Raw genomic sequence first — 23,877 nt, forward strand, 5'->3', positions numbered from 1 at the left:
AAATCTTAATGAGCTCCCACATGTTACCATTAAAGTGTCTTCCTACTTTTAGTATTGTCTAGAGATGCATTAAACTTCTTAGAATCATGAAACTATGTGAATCTACTTTATTCTCCTTCCAAACTGACTAGTTATTTTAGCCAAGCTGTATGTCTTGCATTATGAACTAATCAGAAGTTAGACCTGACTTTTATTGTTTTAACTAAGAGTCAGATCTACATCATGCATTTATTTAAATGTGGTTTTTTTAAACTACAGTCACTCTGCTAGCAAAAAAACAAAAACAAATCAAACATAAATTGCCATTTCAGAGCTTCATAAATCCGAATCAATTAGTAAAAGTATAAATAGTGATCTCATGTCCACAAAGCTTTATGATCTTTCAGTTTCACAGCTAAGGAGCTATCACATGACATTCAAGCTACAGTCTCTTTGTTTTGTCCCAGTTTCTGGGAACTCCACGGCAAATACAGCTCCCTTTGGATTTAAAATCTCGCTAAATAATTCAGTAATACATATTACAATCTCTGATTAAATTTTGCACAGAGTAGTGAAGTTGTTTTCCAGGTAGGTCATCACTCAATTCAGTTAATGCTTACAGTCTCTTTCATTCTCAGCCAGAATACCACAGGGTCCATCTATCATTATCACTTTGTCTTTTATTTTTTCTGTCAGCCTTTGTCAAGCTTGAAACAAAAGCTTTTATATATATTTTTTGGTATTGCAACCATTGTTGTTTGAAATTGCACTCAGTTATTTTACAACAACACCATCTCTTATTTCATGGGAACTTAAGAGCAGAATGCGTAGGGTTAGATTTCAGTGGATGTAAATTGATATAGCTCCATTAACTTAAGGGATGAATGACTTCTGCCTTATGAGGAACTGCTGTACTTGGTGCAGGAAAGAGGGGAGAGTATCAAGGAACTGGTTCGGGCTTCTTGATCCTCAGGACCATGCTAGCCCTGATGGTGCTTAGAACTGCTCCTGCATATCTCTACATTCTACAACTGGTATTGGGTCCTTAGTTGTTACCAGATGTGCCCGTTGCTTTGTGGTATGCTCATTTATTAGGGTTACTCTTCGGGGGGCGGGGGGGTTCTGTAATTCTATTAATGTACTGCTTATGTCACTTGTGTCTTCATATGGAGCTCTACTCTTTCCTTCTGCAAGTCCCCTCCCAATGGAACTATCCTGCAGTACCTAGGTTCCCCAGGACTGGGTTCCTCCAGCCCTAGAACTAGATGAACGCACGCGCGCGCGCACACACACACACACACAGCAAGTCTGAGCGGACCAGTTCAGTCAGCATTCTCAAGCTGATCCCCTCATATGTCCCTGTACTCAGTGGGCTGGGTTAAGCAACACCTTCAAGCTGCCACCCTTATGTGCCCCTGGTCTCAATAGGCTGGGCTGAGCAGCACTTTCAGCTGCCTCCCCCCCATGTGCCAAAGGTCTGACACATCCCTATCCCACTTTCACGTCACAATTTTACTGGCAGTAACCCACTTAATGAGCAAACCCCACAGTATTTTTGGGCACTACAAAGATCTTTAGCTTAGGTAAAAGAAGCGTTGCTGCAGAGTAAATGGGGGAAGCTAAAAACACAAAAGAGAAAAGTTCAGAGAGAGAGAGAGTGAGAGAAGCAACCAGCTTAACCATAAAAGTTATTTATTGAATAACAGTGATACCTACACAAGAAGAGCCTAAACCAACATAACATACAGTATTAAAGGTTAATACCTGAGGTAGAAAGAAAAAGAGAGAGAGAAAGAAGAGGATTTCACCGCTTTCTGAAGCTTGAACTGGTTGGGGTTCCCAGGTGATGGTGGTAGCTCAGGATCCTGAGGGCAGGAGACAGGCAGAGTCCTCAGCACGATCACTCAGGAGATGATGGAGTCCCGGTGGAACTGATTCAGAGTTTGTATCTAAGCTTCAGGTTTCAGAGTAGCAGCCGTGTTAGTCTGTATTCGCAAAAAGAAAAGGAGTACTTGTGGCACCTTAGAGACTAACAAATGTATTTGAGCATAAGCTTTCGTGAGCTACAGCTCACTTCAAATGCATCCGATGAAGTGAGCTGTAGCTCACGAAAGCTTATGCTCAAATAAATTTGTTAGTCTCTAAGATATCTAAGCATCAGAACACTTACTTGGACATAGGTAGGGGTTTTTGTAGAAAAATACAGTGGTTCAAGGGAGAACACTAGATTTGTTTATGAGTAAACTGATGACTCAAAGGTTTCCTTTAGGCTGGACAATAGGAGCTGATACTCTTGGCTATGGGTGGTGTAACTAGGCTACTTCAGTATTTTGACAGGTTTCAGAGTAGCAGCCGTGTTAGTCTGTATTCGCAAAAAGAAAAGGAGTACCCGTGGCACCTTAGAGACTAACAAATTTATTAGAGCATAAGCTTTCGTGAGCTACAGCTCACTTCATCGGATGCATTTGGTGGAAAAAGCAGTATTTTGGATATCAATCAAGGATTTATTACTAGAATTGGTTTGATAACAGCTGAGCTGGGTGTGTGCAGGCATAGGTTCATTAACATCTGGAGCAGAGATTCCTATGATGAAGTGTGTCCCTGCTTTTCTGATCCCAGAGTTCAGTGTGGTTTTCTGTTTCCATTCTGTATGCTAATGGAGATGTCTTAATCTTGTCACCCTTGTCAGGAGGGTCTAGGTGTGTCTCCCATCTGTCCTTCATTACTCTCTGCAAGCCTTTTCTCTGATTGGTTTTGGTTCAAGAAGAGACGGTGGTGGGAGGGGGAGTATCTTTCATGAGTCAGACAGGCTAGATACTGCGCCCTGATTCCCCAAAAACACAGAGCTGACTGGTATCATAGTGGACAATCTTTAAACCAATGGAGAACTGACTTGATGGAGTGCAGCTGCCCCACCCTTCTCTCCACCTAGTTATGGCACAAACACACCAATAAGGAGTTCTCCTCTGACGGGAATTCTCTGCTAAGCATTTGCACTTAGGTTATGGCCCTCTGCGCCACCAGAGAGATACAAAGAAGTTTCCTTCACTTTAAAATTTGGCCCACTATGTTTATTTTGGGGCATTATAAAGTTGGGCACAACTAGAACTAGCCACAGTATCTGACACCTAACACATTTGTTTTCCATAAAATTGTATTATCATAGTAGTCTATGGTATCTTTAAATAGGCTGAATTCCAGTGATAGCATGGGTATCATGATAGGTAATAAAGGAGATATTATGACCAGTACATTGTTTCAATTAATATTAACCTAATTACCTGTCAACAAATAATCATCTGCCTTAGTAGCTAGAGTTGAAATTAATGCTGACTATGAATAATCTTATTTGATTACTTGCCTTTTCAGTAAAGTTTAAAGACTTCTGTTTTTAGATATATGTAACTGAAATATTTTATTAGGGTATCTGTATTTTTATTTTAGTGATTTATTTAGTGTCTATAACAGCTTTTAGGAACTGAAAAGAATTCTCAGAAAAAAATACAGCATGTTACCTGAATATGGCCCCATTTTATGGTTTATGCATATTTTAGGCCTCTCGTAGGGAGAAAAACAGCACTTTTGAATTAAAAGCTGGGTTTTTTTTACTCTCCTTCCTTGCACTGTATCTGTGAAAAAGGCAGTTAAAGTAGTTAAAGTTGCTATACCATTAAAACTGAATGTATTCATTTTTTTAAAAGAAAAACAAGTACAGTAAGTGGCTATATCCATCCACATTAGTCAAACAAATATAAGAGAACCAAATATATGTGTCATAAATTCAACAAATGAACAGATGGGATATTTTTCAATGTGCATGTGGGGAGGAAAACAGAAGGTTGGGAACAAAGACAATTACTGGATTTTTTTGTATGAAGTTTATATTTAATGTCCAGTAGTACAGAGCAAAAGGAATGGTCTTGTAGTTAATGCTTTTGATTAGGTCTTAAAAGTTCTGGGTTCAACTGGGTCCTATTTTTGCCACTGACTTTGTAGAACTCTAGACAAATCATTTACTGTCTGCCTCAGTTCCACATCTACAAAATGGGAATAATATTTCCTGCTTTACAAGGAAGATTAGGATGAATACTTTAATATGTGTGAGGCAATGAGATTATATCAATGGGACATAGGCACTTGAATACAAAAGTTCCAGAAATCTGCAAGCTGTTTTGATCATAATGGTCCTGAGTGTTTAGAGGCGTGAGATTAATACAAATTTGATGTATCACCAGTTGAACAAGAACACAGCTTTAAAAATACACCAATAGTGATTTCTGTGCCCTAAACAGCAGCTTCTACTGTACTTTGTTGAATATTAGAGCATGTTGCCATCTGGCTGATTTGCAGGAAACATCCTTCTATTTCCAGGCCCACTATATATCACCCATATATCACTCCATGTCAGCAAACAATGAAAGCATAGGGTGTGCTGCAAATGGTTTTCTCCTTGTAAGGCTATCAAAAATGTTTTGCTTGCTGTTGTGCAAAATCACTTTCAAGGAGACGACCAGTAAATTGTTCAAAAGTACCGAAATGATTTAGGAGCCTACCTGACTTAAGAGGAAAGATTAAAAAAACTGAGCATGTTTAGTTTTGAGAAAAGGAGACTGAGGGAGATGGGACCTGATAACAGTTTTCAAATATGTTAAGGGCTGTTACAAAGAGGACTGTGTTCAATTATTCTCCATGTCCACCGAGATTAGGGCAATAAGTAATGGGCTTAATCTGCAGCGGGGGGGGGAGGGGGTTACGTTAATATAATGTATAAGGGTAGTTAAATTCTGGGACAGGCTTCCAAGGGAGGTTATGGAATCCCCATCACTGGAGGTTTTTAAGAATGGGTTGAAAAAACACCATTCACGGCTCTAGGTCCTCCCTCAGTGCACAAGTTGAACATGACAACTTCTTGAGGTCACTTTCAGCCCTACATTTCTGTGATGCCATCTCAGAAAAAATCAATGGGAATTATGGTCCCAAGTGGCTAAATCTCATGAATATGGGACTTTGGCACTTAAGTCACTCATGCACTCTTGAAAACTATCACCCAACATCTACAGTTAGGTTGGCCAAAGTGTGATTTAAGGATGAAATTTAGTCCACAGAGTTCAAAAATGTGTGGTTTGTAGTTGCTCTAAGGATAGGTATGTAGTTACTAATATGAGTGAGTGCACCAAATGAAATGTGATGTTACTAAAAAAGTGACTCAACTGAACAGAACCAGTATGAGCGAGATGTTTCCAGGACCCTGAGCAGACTTAGACTTAAGTCAGAGTGCAGATGGATCTTCTCTCCAACCAAGCTGACTACTGCTTAGTTAGTTTCATTCTTCTCTGAGATCAGAAAAGATTATTCTTGTCCAGCCAATATTACTGTCCTCTGCTAGTGCCCAATAACAAGTCTCCCTCACCCTGTAAAGGTATAAGAGGTGAGGGATGTAATTTTAAATCTGAAACTTTATGAAGAAAACTTCCAAACCATAAAAAGAATCAGCAAATGATTCCGAAGTCCACTGGCAACCCATCCAAGTCAGTATGCAACAAACTCTGCAGAACAATGAAAAAGGTTGTTATTAAGCATAAATGCAAATGACCGAAGTAGGAAGTTTCCAGTTGTTCAATGGCACATTTAGGGAAGTCACCTAAAACAAATGTAAGGCTTGTTCACTATGTTCTGGGTATAAAACTGATATATAGCTGCCTTTTTTTAAAAAATGTATCAGGCTTTGCACTGAATATCAGGTACACATTTTTTTCCTTCTATGTGGTGCAAATTTTATCAGATATCCATCTAAGAAGGAGTTTCACATTATGGGAAATAATTGTATACATCAGTGCATATAACATTTTTAACAAGTTAATTAATTTATAATGCTCTTTAAAGTCACTTTTATTTAATTATAATGGCAGTCACAATTCAGGCAATATTACAGTTTATCCTAGTGATTAATGTGTCTACAGTCGTTATTTAAAAAGCGTGGTTTCTTAATTTTGCTCGCCTGGGAATATTTCCTACTGAAGAACAGGTGTAAACATCAGCATACTAAAGGTGAAAGAGTGATCTCAAGCAGCTATCTGATGTTTTCCAAAGTGGAAAATTCTGCAGGTATAGAGTCTAGAACGAATAATGGTTTTATTTATCAACAGCAAAATAACTGAGGGAATGACAGGGAAACTTTCTAAATGGCAAAATTATCTGTCATCCAGCCTGAAAATAATGCAAAATCAAAAGCCAAGGGAAGTAATTAGACAATGCTGAAGTCAAGGACCCCATTCCTGAACTGTCTCCCTCAGGGCCCAATCCTGTGATGTGCTAAGCATCCTTGATTACCACTGAATTCACTGGGAGCTGATAGTGCTCAGTGAGACACATAATAGGGCATTTAGTAAATTACATCTTTCTGTAGCAAAGCAAGACTGAAATTATGGGCCAGATTGTGATCCCCTGAGGCATGGGGTTAGCACCTTGCATCTGAAGTTAGCCACACTGAAGCCAGTGGGGCTATGTATGGTGTAAGAATGGTATTCACCAAAAGGAGTTCAGAATCTGGCCCTTTGCCTTTAAAACTGAGGTCTAGGAAATCTGTGTCAGATGCTTTTATCGTCCTTATTTAAGTGTTTTCCTCTATTTCCTTTCATCTTTTCTTATTTACAGTCCCTTCCTAGACAAAAGGAACATTGATCTTTATTGCTCTTGGCAGTGCAGGTCTAAATATTGTGTTTCTTAATGTTTGATTGTTTCCTATGTATTTAATCATGTTTTTACTATAAGGAATTTTGATTATGATCTGACCAAAAGCAATGCTTTTAGCTTAGCAGATCTGCATTTACTCAACTCAGAGTATGACCAAGAGATGGAGAGGATTTTGTAGGATGCCACTGTTGAAGACTTGCACCTTTTCCCACTTCTACACACACCTGTAATAATAAAATTATCATTTTCTGGATGTTGGGTTTCAAATGAAATTTCTTAGGAGTTATTAAAATATGTTAAGTATCCCATGTTCAGGATGATTGTAAAACTATTTTGCCTATTACTAAGGGTAAGGAGTTTGAAATTTACTCTGCTCTGGATCTCAGCAGACAACTGTATCTTAAACAAATTTGTGGGAAGAAGACAAGCAAACCGAAAAAAAAGCAGCTTTTATAGTTAGTAGCAATTTCCCCTTTTTCCTTCCATTGAGTCTGTCTGAAAGTAGGTGTTTTAACATACTGCCATTTCTCGTTAACATGTGTTTGTTTATTTAGCATGATGGTGTTGTTTTATTCATCTCCCACTCTGACACAGCATGTTTCATCTATATTTGGTTTCTACCGTATGAGACCTTTAAAATGGCTCAGTGAAGAAATAGATTCTTGTCACTTAAACATTCACTCTCCAGATCTGTGGAAACTTGATCGTTTTAACAGTGCTTTAAATTCTTTTCCCTTGATGTTTGAATATAAAACTAGAGAGTGATATGTCAAGAATTTCAAGGTACGCTACTGTACCTGTAATAATCTGTGTTAAGCATGTTTTAATTTATACATTTTACTACATACTTGTATTTACAAATTGAACCATTATTATGCTTCTCCTTTGTTTGCATGATATGATTTTATTTTATATTTTTTTCCACTCACCAGATGTTTCCAACACTTTGCTTCCCACCACTGTCATCCCCTCACTTACCACTGCAACAGTCACAACCACTGTAGCCTTAACAACCAGCACAGCCACATCGGCAACAGCCATCAGCACCAGAGGTACAGTATTCTTCTTTGTTATAGCCAAATCCATTATAAATAGGAAATTACAGGGAATTTTAAAGGGGATAGAAAATGCTAAGGAGGGAATTTAAACATTTTGCCTAACTATGTGTTTATATAAAGTAATAAATCCACGACAATAGTTAAGAAGGTTTAAAAAGGTTTAATAAAACATTCTTACCACTCCAGCAATGAGTGTGTAAACTTTTATAGGGTGACTTATTTATTTAAATTTGCACTTCATTTTTTTAAGGTCAGCAAATTTAACTCTTATGTAAAATGCAAATATGATATTTTAAAATTTGCATTACTTTTTAGACTGGGTTATTATTAGTAGTATTCATAGTCTTAGTATTTTTTTATTAATGACTAGTAATTATTTATCTTGCTTTCTGGTGCTAATGTAGAATACAAGATAAGTATCTTGGATTTGGAATTTCTATAGACTTAATCCTGCTTGTAATACAATGGAGATCTTTCTTTTTCATGCTTGTTAGTCTTAAGTTTTAAGACTCTTTTAATTTAAGGAATGTCTTTATCTTACCTGAGCTACAGTATATCAAATTAATTTTATTTTCTCTAGATCTGTATTTTAAGATGGTGTTTCTGGTAGTGTTCTGCCCAGCCTTGGAACAGAATCTAGATTCAGTTCCTAGGCTTACTCTCTTATTCACAGGCCCTGCACATACTGGGAGTGTTGCAAAGGGTGCTTGGCGTTGGAGGATTGTGTGCCTTGCTTCATAAACTAATATCTGCACTCTGTGATTAAGGAGCAGTTTTCATGTAATCTTAAAAAAAAGGGGGGAGGGAGTAGTGTAACCTCTGAGTTAGGCTTGAAGTAAAAAGTGGGAGGAAGATATTCCATCATATACTGAAGGCACCAAAGAATTAAAGAGAGAGAGAGAAATACATTTAAATACTGTCAAGATGTATTTCTATGATGAGATGTAAATCTCTTGGGAAAGCTAGGACTACTTATGTTCTGAAAACCTTTCTCTCTAGGAGCATTTTCATGACAAACATATTAAAACTGTTTTTAAGTTTATGATCTAGCAGGTGAAGCACTGGACTGGGACTCAGGAGACCTGGATTTTATTCCTGGCTCTTTTGTCAAATGGGGATAATGACTCTGCCTTTGTAAAGCACCTGGAGACCTATGGATGAAAAAATGCTGTATAAGAGCATGGTATTATTATTTGGAATGGTAGGATTTTTCCTGAACATGTCTAAAACTAGTGTAAAAAGATTAGGCAATCCTGGAAATGATATCCACAGTTGTTTCACTAATAGTGCATTAATATTTTAGTACTGTGACCGCTGCATGAAATTAAACTGACCTACAATCTTAAAGTACAGTTTTTTATTTTATTAATCCCCATACAATGTCCACAGTGTGAAAATGTGTGACCTTCTTAATGATAAGAGAAAGGGGAAAAGATTATAGAAATATCTACCAACTGTAAGGAAGGAATGGAGATGTTGTAAACAGCAGCTGGGCACCAAATGGCCACATTATGGCTATAGTGTCTTGTCTTTCTTATATTAAAAGGCTGGCTATTAGAAAAGGGAGAAGTTTCCTATAAAAGGAGGATTCTACCCTGCAGAGTTTCATTCCGACTATGATTTATACAGGAAAGTATTTGGGGGTATGGCTGAATTCCCACATTGTTGAGGGCCGAGATGTGGATGAAAGACATTTCTAGATTTTTCAGGCTGGAGCCATTTTATTTTTTTTTTTGGTTGCTGTATGTTGCTATAATAACTGAGATACACTAAACTGCTGATGTCAAAACTGTATCTTTCTGCATCATGCAGTGTTGCTTCTTTGCATAGGATCTCACTTCCTGGCTTCTTAAGTGCTAATTTTGATCATTTGGATGTTCTGAATTATGGAATGGAGGCTGGTAAAGAAGTGTTTCACTTGTAAGCTTCAGTCCTCCTGTATATTAGAATATGTTTAATCTGACATTGGAATGACCATTAGGATGGGTTCAGACAAGCAGCCAAAAGTCCAAATGCTTGACTGAATCTGATCCAAATTTTCTGATCCTGTTAAGGTGATTTCCAGTATTGCTTGTTTCAGGCCATGAAGGAAATACCACAGGAACAAACCTTTCTGAAACATTACTGTTTATTATCCCAGCAGGAATTAGGACGTGAAGGGGCTCATAAAACTGAGAAGTTACTCAAATAGTTTCAAACCTACAACATTGTTCGTTTTGGCTCCTGTTTGAGTGTGGGGTGAAGGTTCTCTTGGTTCTTATTTTCTCTCAACTTCTTCATCCATCCCTTAATCTAAATTACTGGAAGTTTGCTCCAGATTTTATGGTGGTAGATAGTGTGTTTGAGTTGGTTTCCAATGGTGTCTTAAAAGCTAGACAATCTCCTTTGTGTTTTGTCTGGTGTATTTCTGATATTTTATATTATAACTCTATTTATGCTTCAAGATGCATGTATAATCCCTCAATTTTATTATTACTTACAGTAAGTAATACCTTTCAGGAGGTGTTTTAAAATGTCACCCCTTAGGTTATATCATTCCTAGGAGATGCCTTTTGAAGAGGTATAACATGGGTGTAGTTTGGAGGAGCCAGGGAGACACTGACACCCCCCCGCAAACTGCAAGCCTCAGGCAAGCGCAGAATTCCTTCCCTCCCACCCCCGTGTGAGCCCTGTTGGCCTGACAGGAGCTGTCTCCCGAAATATAGAAGTAAAGCTATGCCTATGGTTTTAACATAGGACATGTAGATCATATACTTAAGAGTGTGCCTGAAACATCAAATCATTTTATGTTATAGTAATACCATATCTCACTGTGCCTATGATATATTCTACTTATTCCACAAATGAAATAAAACTGACAGTTAATTCTAAAGTTTTGTGAGCCAGGTGTTGTCTTTGCACTTATGCTGAATCCCATAAATATTAAGTGACATCCCTTTGCTTGTGTATTACACTTCCAACTTGGAAAACCTGAGTGCAATTTGATGCTGGGAAAGAGGGGACACCTTTATAAATTTATCTGGCAGGTCTTAAGCCTTAACTGCCACGTTGAAGAAAGCATAACAAAATGAGACCAAAATGTGCAGAAGAAAGAAATCTAGAGAACAGAAGAAAGGACAAGTACATTGTGTATGAAAAGCTTCCTTTTTACTGATTTTTATGTCTCTTTGCCCTGCTAGAGCAGCACAAAGGGACCTTAAACTTGCCCTAAGTGGACAACTGAGGAATCTCCTGAGCTAGCTTACCTGGCTCTGTGCCACACTCACGGCCCTCCAAAATGGAAGCCCCTTCTCCCTCCCAGACATTATTTCACCAGTCTTTTTTTTTTTCCTTCCATTGTTCTTTCTGTAGTTAAATCCCTTTCCTGACTGGCAGTAAAAAGACACAGATCTTGTAAGCCTTGATAACTGTGGCTTAAAGTGTTAAACTAAAAACAAAACAACAACAACAACAAAAAAACAGGTATGAATATAATAATATGTGAACAGTCAGATACCAAAGAAAACAAATTCATTATTTAATATATTCAATTCTATTGCTCATATGTGGGTGATTCAGTCTCGACTGACTCGCTTGTGAAATGATTGTGCCAAAATGTTCAAAGCTTTATATAGCAATGCCTCAAAACATCTCCAAAAGTCATTGCATATAATACAGGATACAGTGCTGCTTCCAGGCAGCTGCACTGGGAACTTCAAGAGTTTGTATAATACTCAGGATGCTTAAAAAGTCAAATTTTAAAAATGTCACTGCACATCCGTGCCCACTTCACTTCTTTTTTTATTAAGGCTCTAGTATAAAGAGGTATAAATGACATCTGTGGAACTAAATATAAAAATGGGTTTACAGTAAATTAACGGAGGTATTGAGGGTGTGATCATTTTGGTTTAGTTTAAATTAAATGTGTCTATTTTTATTTAATCACATAGAATTTCAAGAGTCTGAACTGTTAGATTACTCTCATTTTTTCTCTCCCCTTTCCTTTTTATCTTGGTGTTGGTATAGGAATAAAAAAATTGACTAGAGCATCTGTTTTATTAAAGCAAGTTAAACTGTAAGAATTACCTGGGCAGTGCTTCCATTCCTCGGCTCCTTTGATATCAAAAGAATATTCAGCATTACCAGTTCTTTGCGTGTGCCTTCATTTTTCTTCCACATGATCTCATTAATGTACCTCAGTACTTTGAGATATTGACAGAGAGATAAACAACAAAGCAACAGAGAAGTCATAGAATATGTGGGGGCAAAGGGGGCCAGCGCTGTTAAACAGTGACTGAGATAAGGGAAGAGTTATATCTCAAAGATAGCTACTGTATGTTTACTCACATTCACCACTAATAATAAACAGAGTGATCAGTATGTAATCTTAACAGCAGTTTTGTCTGACAGCATTTTAAATAGCTAGTTATTTTATAGACTACTTTATAACTGTAGCTGTAACTTAAAAACAAATTTGTGTCTGCTTTCACTCAAACCAGATAAGGAAATTACAATGCTTTTCCTCTCTCCCTTCCCCAGTTTTAATCAGCTTCCACAAGTTTACCAACCTCAGGATTTTTCTACAGACCTAAACATATGCAGCCTAAATCCAGAATATGGACTATTCTGTAAGCTATGATTTTTTTTCTCCAGAGATCCTGTCAAATGCATTAGCATCTACACCGGGGGTCGGCAACCTTTCAGTAGTGGTGTGCCGAGTCTTCATTTATTCACTTTAATTTAAGGTTTCTTGTGCCAGTAAAACAGTTTAACGTTTTTTCAGATGGTCTCTCTCTATAAGTCTATATATTATATAACTAAACTATTGTCGTAGGTAAAGTAAACAAGGTTTTCAAAATGTTTAAGAAGCTTCATTTAAAATTAAATTAAAATGCTGATCTTACGCCGCCAGCCCGCTCAGCCCATTGCTGGCCTGGGGTTCCGTTCGCCTAGGCCAGTAGCAGGCTGAGTGGGGCCTGTGGCCGGGACTCCAGCTGGCAAGGGGCCAGCAGCGAGAACCCCAGACCAGCAGCAGGCTGAGCGGGGCTGGCAGCTGGGACCCCAGACCAGCAGCAGGCTGAGCGGGGCTGGCAGCTGGGACCCCAGACTGGCAGTGGACTGAGCGGCTCAGCCCACTGCCACTCAACCCGCTGCCGGTCTGGGGTTCCGTCCGCCAGCTCCTGCCAGTCAGGGTCCCGGCTGCCGGCCCCGCTCATCCCACTGCTGGTCTGGGATCCCAGCCCTGACCACATAGAGTGGGTACCTACCTTCTCCCTGGTTCTAGCCCATTCTCTTCCTCTCTGTCTCTGCACTGAGCTGAGGGTGGGAGTGCACTGAGCACTGAACCACGGGTAAAGGAGCAGGCTGGGAGTTGGGGTGTAGGATCTGGCCAGGAGCTAGAATGAGGGAAGGGGCTCAGGGTTGGGGCAGGAGGTTTGGGTGTGGAGCGCTTACCTAGGCAGCTCCCATTTGGTGCGAGGGGTGCAGGTGGGTATGTGTGGGTGTGCTGGAGTCAGGGCTGGGTGTGTGTGAGGGGGGTGCAGAGATCAGGGCAGAGGGCTGTGTGTGTGTGTGTGTGTGTGTGTGTGTGTGAGGGGAGTGCAGGGATCAGGGCTTGGAGTGTGGGCTGGGGTCGTGGGGGTGCTCCCAGCCCCCTGCCCTGAGCGGCTCACGGTGGGGGCTGGAGGGGATATGCCCTGATTCCACCTCTCTTCCCCAAGGCCCTGTCCCCACCTCTTCTCTGTCTCCTCCCCGGAGCAGTGCATGTGCTGTGGCTCCGCTTCTCCCCCTCCCTCGCAAGGGCCATCAACTGATTGGCGGCAGGGAGGGAGAGGAGGAGGGGCAGGAACCCAGCACGCCGGTGGAAGAGGCGGGGGGAGGGGGAAGCTTGCCTGATCTGCAGCAGGAGCCAGCAGGACCAAGCTTCTTCACCCTGCCCCAGGGGGGTGGGGAGGGGGGCAGAGAAAAGCGGGCTGGGATGGGCAGGATTTTTAATGGCACGCTGCTGCCTGCTGGGGTCCCGGCCTGGATTCGGCAGCTGGCTGAGTGGGGCCAGTGCCTGGAACCCGGCAGGCAGCAGTGTGCCATTAAAAATCAGCTTGCGTGCCGTCTTCGGCACGCGTACCATAGGTTGCCGACCCCTGATCTACACTATGAGAATTGTTTCCCACCCTATAATGACTTGATGATTATTTTATGCTCTCTTTTCTTTCCCAATCTCCTTTGCTCTGTTTCAAGAATGCACTGAGTCTCCAAGCTGTATCCAGACTTCTCAGATAGTCTTAAAGCTGGAGGTCTCGGCATAACCCTGGAAACAGAAAGAAACAGAGAGCAAGACATCTGAATTTAAAGAACGAGGTTAACCCTGACACCAAGATCAAACTACAGAACTTCTTTCCTACTTCTAATCATAATACTAGCATGGAGGCTCAGTCCAGAAAAAGTCCAAATGAAGTGTTGGGGAATTTAGAACTGTTTAAAAAAAAATCTAATCTGCTTACACAGCAGCTTCAGGAGGCACCAGCTGTTTATACAGAGGTTCCAAAATAGTTTTGTCTTCACTTAAGCAAAGAAATAGGAATACTACCAGCTCTGCCTCTTTCTCAGCATGCTTCATGTTTTTGCTGACTACACAAAAGCTCCAAGATGCTACAGCCCTACATTTAGGAGAATTTCTGATTTGAAGGTCCTATGTGTTGAAAGAAACCCTTACATTTTCCACAAACAGAAAGGTATTCTCTGAAAATCACCCCCATACAATTCATCTCAAAGGTTGTAAAAGGATAAAATGTTACCTTCCTTCTGCTCAGATTCCATGTACAACAGGAAAAAAAGTGTGGCATATGTTTACACCTACACAGCCCTTCTAAGATAGATAGATATAAAGAGCTTGATGCCTTCAGTGTCTTATAATCTTTAATACTGAAGTTATCAATCTCTGTATAAAGCCAGCCATCAAAGAGCCTAAAAGGGAAGGATATCATCATAATGACCATTTTTATCTAATTGCTAGAGTGCTGACATGGGTCATAATAGTTCCTACATTTTATTCATATCTAGAAATTTCCAATAGTGAGGAATAAATGGAACATATAAGAAACAAGACAGAAAAATTTTCTTTTTTACCTGTTAATTTTTGTGTGTGAAGGGTATGTCTACACTGCAATAAAACACCCGGAGGTGGCCCGTAGCAGTTTATGCAGGCTCAACAGGCTCAGGCTCACCGGCTAACAAACTGAAGTATAAATGCCCAGGTTCAGGCTGCAATTGATAGCCCCACACTCCAAGCCCTGCAAGCCCATGCCAGCTGACACAGGCCAGCTGTGGGTGTTTCATTGAAGTGCAGACAAACCCTAAATGATTGTCTACAGATTCTTTCCCACTCTTCATTGCCAAAAAATGATTAATTTCATATTTACATCATACTTAGGTGGCAAACTATTTTTGTCATCTCCTATACTTTGAATACTGCACTTTCTAAAAGGTAGGTGTGGGATGACTGAAATTTACTTGGGTTTTCAGTGTTATCTGAAGAGCCTTATTTTTAACTTTAGGCTCCCCTGCAGATTCGGAGATAACTAAGCCCCACCTCCAATAAAAGAGCAGTTAGTGATACAATTTTTCATGTTGAGTAGTCCCTTACTATATTATTATAGCCCGACTGATTTCAGTGGGACGACCCATGTTTTAATGTAATATTCATAAATTTTAATCTGTGAATCTATTAAAGCCAGGAAGGGACCATTAGATTATCTAATCCAAGCTCCTATATAACAGAGGGCATATAATTTCACCCAGTTACTCCTGCACTGAAGCCCAATAACTTGTGTTTGACTAAAGTATATTGCCCAGAAAAGAAGCCACAATCTTGATTTGAAGACTTCCCTTGGTAGTCTGTTCCAATGGCTAATAATCCTCATTGTTTAAAAATGTGTTCCTTGCTTCTAATTTGAATTTGTTTAGCTTTAATTCACAGCCATTGGTTCTTATGATTTTCTCCATTAGATTAAAGACCCTGTTAGTACCTGGTATTTTCTCCACATATTAAGTGTAAATAAAAACATCAGAATCTGCCCTAGAATTATCAATTGTATTTTACTTGGGTGGACTGCATCCACAAGTGTCTGATTCTTATTAAGATCTTACTATGGTTTTGGTTTGCATTTTGGGGGAGTTATTTATCCTTGTATGTAAACACAGTATCAAGGGTGCAGGCTTTTTAAAGGAAATACAGCAAGCTTCTGTTTGTCAGGGAAGATATTGCAATCATGTCTTCTGAGCTTGATGCTTTGTTGCTGCTGGGCTTAATTTAAATGAGATCCAATGGCATATACATTTCTATTTTTTTTCTTTTGGGGAGATTTTTGTGGACTTTAGTAGTGCCCTGTAAAAACTGAGATAAATTTTTCTAAATATACTCTGTATTGCAGATTTTTGACATGTTTTCTCTATTATTCACAAAAGAGAAATTTATTAGCAACACCTTTAATAAGAAATGTACATGTCTGTCTCACTAACCAGAAAACGAGAGTAATCAGCTGTGCCTTTGAAGATGAGAAGATTACTGAGTCTGCCCTTGCCTTCTCTCATAGTTGAAACACAGTTAATAATTTCTAGCATGAACTTCATGAAACACTGAATTGATACTAATTATACTAATGTTCTAGAATAAAGATGGCCTTGGGAAAACCTGAAGTTTACAGTATCCCCAATAACAATAAAATAATACAAAATCTGCAAAGTGTGACCTTGGAGATGGGTCTAAGATGACCTATTAATGTTCACATTCATATAACATTAAAAAGAAAAGGAGTACTTGTGGCACCTTAGAGACTAACAAATTTATTAGAGCATAAGCTTTCGTGAGCTACAGCTCACTTCATCGGATGCATTTGGTGGAAAAAACAGAGGGGAGATTTATAGACACACACAGAGAACATGAAACAATGGGTTTATCATACACACTGTAAGGAGAGTGATCACTTAAGATAAGACATCACCAGCAGCAGGTACATGGCCCCTCTGCCATGTACATTGGCCAAACTGGACAGTCTCTACGTAAAAGAATGAATGAACACAAATCAGACGTCAAGAATTATAACATTCAAAAACCAGTTGGAGAACACTTCAATCTCTCCAGTCACTCGATTACAGACCTGAGGGTGGCTATCCTTCAACAAAAAAGCTTCAAAAACAGACTCCAACGAGAGACTGCTGAATTGGAATTAATTTGCAAACTGGATACAATTAACTTAGGCTTGAATAGAGACTGGGAATGGATGAGTCATTACACAAAGTAAAACTATTTCCCCATGTTATTTCTCCCCCCCACCCCACCCCCCACTGTTCCTCAGATATTCTTGTTAACTGCTGGAAATAGCCTACCTTGCTTGTCACCATGAAAGGTTTTCCTCCTTTCCCCCCCCTGCTGCTGGTGATGGCTTATCTTAAGTGATCACTCTCCTTACAGTGTGTATGATAAACCCATTGTTTCATGTTCTCTGTGTGTGTATATAAATCTCTCCTCTGTTTTTTCCACCAAATGCATCCGATGAAGTGAGCTGTAGCTCACGAAAGCTTATGCTCTAATAAATTTATTAGTCTCTAAGGTGCCACAAGTACTCCTTTTCTTTTTGCGAATACAGACTAACACGGCTGCTACTCTGAAACATATAACATTAAAGTAATATACTTAGGATATCTTAATTTCAAAATATAGCTGGATATATAGACCTAAGTATATTTGATGATTTACCTGATTTTTAAATTATCACCAGATACACTTCTATACTGATTATAATTTGGCTTCCTCCAGAAAATAAAACATCACTGTGCTATTCAAAGAGATTAACACAAAAGATGCCTGAGCTTCGAACAAAGTGGATTAAGAATATATCTCCTTCTTAAATAAGAAACAGTTAGAAAAAGCAATGAGAATATTGCAACAGGTTCACTAGTTTAAAACAGAAATACAAAAATCTTTCACAGCTAATGTTATGCTGCAATATGTTTATCATATTGGGGTAGAGGGGAAAAAGAGCCAACAATATTAAAGGAAAAAAAGGGCAATAAACTTAATCCCAGTGATTCATTGGTACAGAAATCTTAAAACACATCCCTCAACACAGTGTAGGTGAAAGACATTGAAGCATGAGGGGAATCTAGTTTGAAGTGTACAGTATCCTAAATGGTTATATCTAATCTTGGCCCAGTTATTTTTTTCATCTTAAAAAAATTACAAACTCATCTACTCTCAGGAATACAAGGTGGAAAAACCTTATTCAATAACACTTGACTCACTGGCTGAGAATAAAAGACTGACTGGAAAAGTATAAATGAAAGAGAGTGGAAAAAAATGAAATTCAGAACCGACACAAGGAAATACTTTTCACTCAAAGAGAAATACAATTTTTCAATAGCCTATTGAGCCAAGTTTGGAATTGAAGGCACTGAGGTCATTAAAGAAGAAGCAAGATACTATTCTGGAGGAACTGTGTTAACCAAGATGACTTGCAATGGGCTGAATGGCCTTTTCCTTTTCCCCAAATTTATGTTCTTTTTGAAAAACTTTGATTACAAGTCATCCTGCTGTGATTTAGATAGCATGAATTCAGAAAGAGTGAATCAAATACCTTCAATCAAGGATGCTTGGGTTTCTTTCTAGGTCTGAATTCATGCAAGTCTGTAATAGAAAACTACCAGTTGAGGGGAAAAAAGTAGCAGGAGTGGCAATTTACCTTAATATGCAATTTCCCATTCCAGTTGATAAAGGATAAGAGATGAGGATTCTGGACAACAAAGGCCAGCATACAAATCACTATGGGAATATGTTATGGACAGTTAGAAATTACAGACAAGATTTTAAGAAACTATTCTATTTATTTTAAGACAATAAAAACTTCTTTTGCTAATAGGTCTCTAGAGGACAGATCAGGTGAAGTATTATGTTCTTAACCATCCAGAAATGAGGCAACTTGTGTTCATGAAATCAAAACTCTCTCAGTCAGTCATCACTGATTTTTTTTGAACCACATGCATAGACACAATAGAGAATCAGCTGTTTGTGATAATATTAAAACTAATATAGGAAGTGAACACCAGGAAAGGGTTAAAATATAACATCTACAGGCTCTTCTACTGATGCAGTTTTCAGTACTGAACAAAGACAGTTTTTAATGTTTGGGGATGGAGAGTGGGTGTGATTTAAATATTGTCCCTGTTGTTGGAATGCACATGGTTATCGTAGACACAACTTTAGATTCTTTAACATTAGTGTTGTCCTCCATTTTGACCTTGTACAACCAATTCCACACAACCCAGGCAAAGTTTTATGGCGCTGTTGTGTGTCAAGACCTGGATGTAGGACCCTCCTGTAATTTTGAAATTGGTTGTGTCCTTTTCAGAGTGATAAGCAACTCTAAGTTGTTTATGCTTTAAAACAACCTCTGAGTTTCCAAAGGCTGCTGAATTTTGTAGCCCCTCGTCATTCTTGGAAGCATCTGTTTCCAATATTTCCGGAGTTAGTAAAGCTAAGAAGAAATGAGTCCTTTATTACCATCAGGTTGGCTCTCCTCCACCTCATGATATCGTGCCAAGTACTTTCTGAGAGCTATTATAGGTTTCCAGTCCTTTGGGACTCTCTTTTGTATGAGAAGTCCCTTGCAGCATAGTGTGGCTATTGGGAATGCTGGCAACAAGGCCATAGGAAACCAATTTGCTAATTGTCTTTGTGTGACTGTGACACACACATCCTTACTTTCTGGCACATTAGGGCAATGTCCCCTCATTCTGGCCAAATGCTTTCTGTGCTAAATTCTCTGACTCCACTGTGAAAATCAGGGATTCTAGCCTTGACTTTGGGCACAGAATGAACTTCTCCACATTTATTATGAAATAGTAGAACTTTAATAAGAGAACAGTTGCATTCATGTGTAATTCTAGACCATTCACTGAATTTGCAGTGACTTAAAGTATATCAATAGCACCTTCCAAACTCACAACCGAAGCTGTATAGTTTCCCTCATTACTGTAATAAAATTGATTTGGTTATAAGCACCCCAATCAACTGGGGTTGTATCTTCTGCTGTCGGTGTACTATTCAGTTCTTCTTCAAGTAGTGTCCCTATGGGAGCTCCACTTCCCATTAGACCCATAGGAATATACATCTCGGAGAACTCGTTATTGCACAAGGTGGGGAACTTCTCCTTGCTTGTACAAATTAAGAATCTCTTGAAAGTTCAGAGCAGGGACTCTGTCTTTCTGTTTGTGTGAACAGTGCCTTGCACTTGTGGGTGCAAGCAGAATAAATATTGAATAATAGAGACAACCTCTTAATTTGGGCCCTGATTCAGGAAAGCACTAAAGAATGTGTTTAACTTTTTAAGCACATGTTTAAGTGCTACCATGAATAGAGACAAGACACATATTGCAACTCTGCAATATTGTTGGGACCCATGTTATAGTAAGTTTAAGAGAAGCTTACGTATCACTGTGAGCCAGGGATTGAATGCATTTGATGATTTCTGAAACAGAACATCTAGAGAACTATTGCTTTTCCTTTACTTTTGAAATTCTACAGTTTTTTTCTTTGTTTTGAATTTGATCAAATTAAGTCCACATCGTTTGATAGTTAAAAGCCCTGAGAAGCTCACTGTCCCAGCTCAACTAAAAGTTGACCCCTTTTAAATTTGCTTTTGACTGAGTTTTTCAGTTTGCAGTTACACATAATGCCTGTAGATTAGCAAACATTGCCTCAGTTCATCAATTTGTTGTTATTTAAAGTCTCAGTCCTAACCTCTGAAATACTACTATACTACACTACATTGCCCATTAATCTTTAAAAAATTGCCTATGTATGTGCAGCTGTCTGAGATTGTTCGTTTGGCAGTGTGTGCAGTATAATGAAGTGTGGGGCTGATCCCTACCAGATTCACAAATGCAGACTAGTACTGTATTCCATCCATTCTGGCAGCAATCAGAAAGAAAATGATGGTTCAGCAATAGAGCTGTGCTGCATTGGAAGCATCACCTACATACATGAGTAATGCAAAAGCACTTATTTCTCATGGTAACCTGACCATCAATTTACTCTAATGTATGAAGTAGCAAGAATTAGAATTGAAACACTTCTTTTTCCAAAGGTAGTGAACCTTTTATTAAAACTAAATTTTATAAATCTCTCTGTCAGTCAGATCATCTTTCTTGTGAGAAAATTTCAACTTTTCAGTTACATTAATTTTACATTACGGTTCATTTACATTACAGCTTCACATTAATTGCATTAGTCTGGCTACATTATCACACAGTATGTCATTAATGGTAACACCATGGCAGGTGTCTCCCTAGAACCCAATCTTGCAGATTTCTTTTCTGCTGAGCAAATGTTAGTGCCCAGATGTGAGCCTGATCCTACAAAGACTTGCACATGCATGCTTATCTTTATGCACTATGAACAGTCCCCCTGAAGGCAGTGTTGCTGCTAATAGTGAGTAAAACTAAGTATGTGGGTAAGTGAGGTCTAAATCCCACTCTTTGAACTTCACTTATCAAAATCAAATCCTTAGTATATACTAAAGTGTCCAGACCCTGACCAGACCAGATACTGCAATGTGAATTTTTGCTGAGTAACTAGGGCCAAATTTACTTTAAATTGACTCTCTTTTTTCTTTATTATTTAGCTATCATCTGGTTAAACCATGGGAATGTATTGTAGGTTATTCCTTAGACTATGAGCATCTCAGAGAAGGGACCAAGTCAGTGTTTAGAAAGCACGTAGTACACAGTGAGTACTACTGTTAACTAAATAAGAATAATTATTAACGGTGTGACTAATACACTTGCAAGGCATTCTATTGCTTTGTAAAATACTTCATAGAGTAAGCAGCTTTGCTTAAATGTGAATTTTGAGATAAGATTAAAAAAATCTGTATTAAATATCCCCTGAACTAGTTTGTGGATAGGTAGAAAGAGGGATGGAACTTCAAATGCATGTATTCATATTTACTTGCTTTTAAGCCTGCAACACTTCTCGTTTATCCAAAATGCATTATGTTAGAATATTACTGATACCAGGGGTGATGCTAGCCTCTTCCCAGTGAGGGGCTGAGGTGGGCTAGACAGAAAATTGGGGGAGGGGGCTGCGCGATACATCTTGTGGGCACACATTTATTTTTTTTAAACAGTAGGGGGGCATGGAATGTATTCTGGCGGGGGTGTGAACCGCCCAGCTCTGAAGGCAGAGTGGAGAGCGGCGGCTGCTCACTGACCGCCCAGCTCTGAAGGCAGTGCTGCCTCCAGCAGCAGTGGAGAATAGTTGCAATACCATACCATGACACCCTTACTTGTCCATAACGTTTGACCTTTGTGCTGAGAAGGGTGTACCTGGGGAGGGGGACTAAAGCAAATTTTGGGGTGACTATCTCCCCCACAAGCCCTCCCCTAGGGTCGCCCCTGACTGATACCAATCAATAGTTGTATGACACTTCTAGTATGAGTGGCATTGTGATGTCCCAGAAATTTAAAAAGAAGTAAGTTAAAAATACTTATTTATGTGCAGAGTATCCTCTACTTTCTCCCCCTCCCTCCCTCTCCCTTCCCGCCCCTCGATTAGCAGGAGGTCTCCGTAGATAAATATGTGCTTACCTGAAAATGTGCAATCTAGCTTTCCAAACTGAAGGCTCTGATCTTTCAGCACATGGTCATTTATGCATGTAACTTCCTCTGCTACTAGCAGAGGTTATGCATGTACGTCCTCCACATATTAAGATAATACATCCCATAAGAGTGCCAGTTTTACTGAGCAACTTGTAAGATACCCTGTAAAATTGGGAGAATTTACCTATTCTGAAGGTTGTTCACCTGTTATCTGCCATTGTAACAAATATCCCAGTTAAAAATATTACAGGGCCAGATCCTTGGTTCCACTCTCATAGCACAAAATAGTTTTAAAGCTAGTTGAATTGAGGATTCCCCCTCAATTCAATCCTCTGCTGGCACAGAGTTGCCAAAACAGCCTCTTGTACCATCTGCCTTCAAGCCCTAGTGTATCGGCTGGAGCTGAAGCAAAAGGGATGCATCTAGGGCAGTGGTTCCCAAACTTGTTCTGCCGCTTGTGCAGGGAATGCCCCTGGCAGGCCGGGCCGGTTTCTTTACCTGCCGCGTCCGCAGGTTCGGCCGATCGCGGCTCCCACTGGCTGCAGTTCGCTGCTCCAGGTCAATAGGAGCTGCTGGAACAAGCGGCGGAACAAGTTTGGGAACCACTGCACTAAGGCATCCCTGGTGGACTGCAGGGAAGTTCCTTAGGAGCCATAGGCAGCCAACATACAATAACAACAGTTTTTTTCACTGCTATAACTTTTTGCCTGGGACCAATGACTGTGAAAATCAAAATCCTGTGGTTGGAAAGGCATCTTTGCCATCCCCCACGTTTCCTATCTTGTACTGACAGTGAGGCTGGATGAATTCATTCCACAAAATATATACAGTATTTTGTATGTGTTGGACTTTAGGCACCGATTCCATGGGTGCTCCAGGGCTCAAGCACCCTCAGCACCTGCAGGGCCAGGTTAATCTTTTGTGCGTCCCTGCCCCCTGAGGCCCCACCCATCATTCCACCCTGTGACCCGGCTCCCTGTTCAGGCACTTCCCCCGAGGCCCTGCCTGCCACTCACACAGGAGGGGAGGGGGCAGAGAGGAGCACCCCACCCCAGCAAAACTAAAAGTCAGCACCTATGTATTGGACTGTCAGAACGAAAATGAATATGTTTTTTAGATCAATAAATGAACTATTGGAAAAAACTGGCAAGCACATTCCATATGTTGTTGAAGCAATGATATCATACAGAATAAATATAAGTAGCACAGAGTTCTCAAAACACATTGATTAATTAATAACTATTCGCTGTAGCAATTAACTTAACATTAAGCACATATTTAAGAGATATCCTGAAAAGGGATGGTGTTAAGTATGTCCTTATATATGGTATTGAATCAGGGCCTATCAAATTACAGTTAATTTACACCTAATTATTCAATATGGAAATTATATTATTCAAATTGGTCTCATTTTAAGATGGTGAGTGAATACAAACGTGTTATCCTTCAGATCACAGTTTAAATTGTTAAAAATTAGAAGTTATATCAAAACTGTTTTTTATACAGTTAGATTATT

The 23,877-nt window shown here is 39.5% G+C and overlaps 1 protein-coding gene across 9 annotated transcripts in view; it reads left to right on the top strand.

The window, feature by feature from the left end:
• The window catches only part of CADM2 (cell adhesion molecule 2), a 1,073,705-nt gene that overhangs the window by 997,505 nt on the left and 52,323 nt on the right, over positions 1–23,877 (top strand). For 7 of the 9 annotated variants that reach the window (XM_038385064.1, XM_038385070.2, XM_043509693.1 and 4 more), the window contains one exon: positions 7,605–7,724. The exons of the other annotated variants lie outside the window; for them this stretch is intronic. In XM_038385064.1, coding sequence (XP_038240992.1) covers positions 7,605–7,724 — 120 coding nt within the window. The remainder of the gene's footprint in view (positions 1–7,604; positions 7,725–23,877) is intronic. 9 annotated transcript variants of the gene reach the window in all.

Source organism: Dermochelys coriacea, chromosome 1, assembly GCF_009764565.3.
Source record: "Dermochelys coriacea isolate rDerCor1 chromosome 1, rDerCor1.pri.v4, whole genome shotgun sequence".
In the NCBI taxonomy this organism is placed as follows: Eukaryota; Metazoa; Chordata; order Testudines; family Dermochelyidae; genus Dermochelys; species Dermochelys coriacea.